Consider the following 1,436-nt stretch of genomic DNA (forward strand, 5'->3'; position numbering starts at 1 on the left):
AAGAAATTAAAAGACTTGCTTCATAATTTACATCTGTAAGGTTTCTCTACGGAATGAATTCTCTGATTTCATTTAACATGTGGGGACCAATGAGAGGTCCCCTTCTAATGTAAGGCTTCTTTCCACTATGAATCTTCACATGCAAATGAACTGGAGGAATAAGAAAATGATTTGCTGTATTCTTTACACTTCTAACGTTTTTTCAGATATGAGATTTTTGGTGCACAGTAAGGTATGAGGAACAAGTAAAGGATTTGCTGCATTATTTACACTTGTAAGGTACACGCACAGAATGAATTCTCTGATGTCTAGTAAACTGTGACCTCCACTTAAAGAATCTGCCACATTCTTTACACTTGTAGGGATGCTCTCCAGTATGGATTCTCTCATGCACATTGTAACTTGCAGAATAACTAAAGGATTTGCCACATTCCTTACACTTGTAAGGTTTCTCTCCTGTATGAACTTTTTGGTGCACATTAAGACTTGAGGAATAATAAAAAGACTTGCTGCATTCTTCACATTTGAAAAGTTTCTGTCCAGAATGAATTCTCTTATGTTGATTAAGGTGCGAACCCTGCTTATAGGCTTTGCCACATTCTTTACACTTGTAAGGTTTCTCTCCGGTATGAACTTTTTGGTGCACAGTGAGACTTGAGGAATAAGTAAAGGACTTGCTGCATTCTTTACATCTGTAAGGTTTCTGTCCAGAATGAATCCTCTGATGTTTAATAACACTTGAGTGCCAGTTAAAGGCTTTGTAACATCTTTTACATTTGTAAGGCTTCTCTACTGTATGGATTCTGTCAATACCAGTAAGAATTGAGGAATTATTGAGTGATTTACTGCATAATTCACATTGGATTGGTTGCTTTCCAGAAGGGATACTCTCATGACTATTTAGAAGGGAAGATTCACTAAAGGCATTCCCATATACTTTACATTTGCAAGCTTTCTCATCAGTGTGAATTCTGTGATGTTTAATCACTTTTGTGAAATGTTCACAAGTTTGGACACAGTCCTTGAAGGCTTGTCCCCATTTGTCACATGGGGAATGGTTTTCTGGAATCTCGTTTCTCTGATGTTCTCTATGGCTTGATCCTCTGTTACAGGTCATTCCGGGTTCCATACATTGGTATCCTGGCTCTAGAATGTACATACCTTGGCAATTGTTTAATAGAGAGCCCTTCCTGACGGCCTGCTTACTTTTACTATACATGCAAGGTTCTTCCTCATTCTCTATATACTGACATTCATTAAGCAATGGTGGGTGGGTAGAGTCTCTCTGATAGTTATCAAAACTGTACGCTTTAGATTGAATGGGAATTACCTGTTCATCGAAGAATAATGAATCCTTCATCAAAGAATTTTCCATTTTAATATACTGACACATTTTCTCATCATTATATCTTTGGGGTTCAAAATTATGTGACTGA

At 37.2% G+C, this 1,436-nt stretch overlaps 1 protein-coding gene across 1 annotated transcript; it reads right to left on the minus strand.

The window, feature by feature from the left end:
* Positions 1-262: 262 nt before the first annotated feature.
* On the minus strand, positions 263-1,117 carry LOC130681991 (zinc finger protein 239-like). Its single transcript, XM_057495984.1, has one exon. The coding sequence runs from the start codon at positions 1,115-1,117 to the stop codon at positions 263-265; it is 855 nt and encodes a 284-aa protein (XP_057351967.1).
* Positions 1,118-1,436: the final 319 nt, after the last annotated feature.

Source organism: Manis pentadactyla, chromosome X (assembly GCF_030020395.1).
Source record: "Manis pentadactyla isolate mManPen7 chromosome X, mManPen7.hap1, whole genome shotgun sequence".
Classification (NCBI taxonomy): Eukaryota; Metazoa; Chordata; class Mammalia; order Pholidota; family Manidae; genus Manis; species Manis pentadactyla.

Bases quoted from the DNA above. Each gene is read 5' to 3' on its own strand.
- LOC130681991 (XM_057495984.1), bottom strand. From the start codon at position 1,117: ATGACCTGTAACAGAGGATCAAGCCATAGAGAACATCAGAGAAACGAG.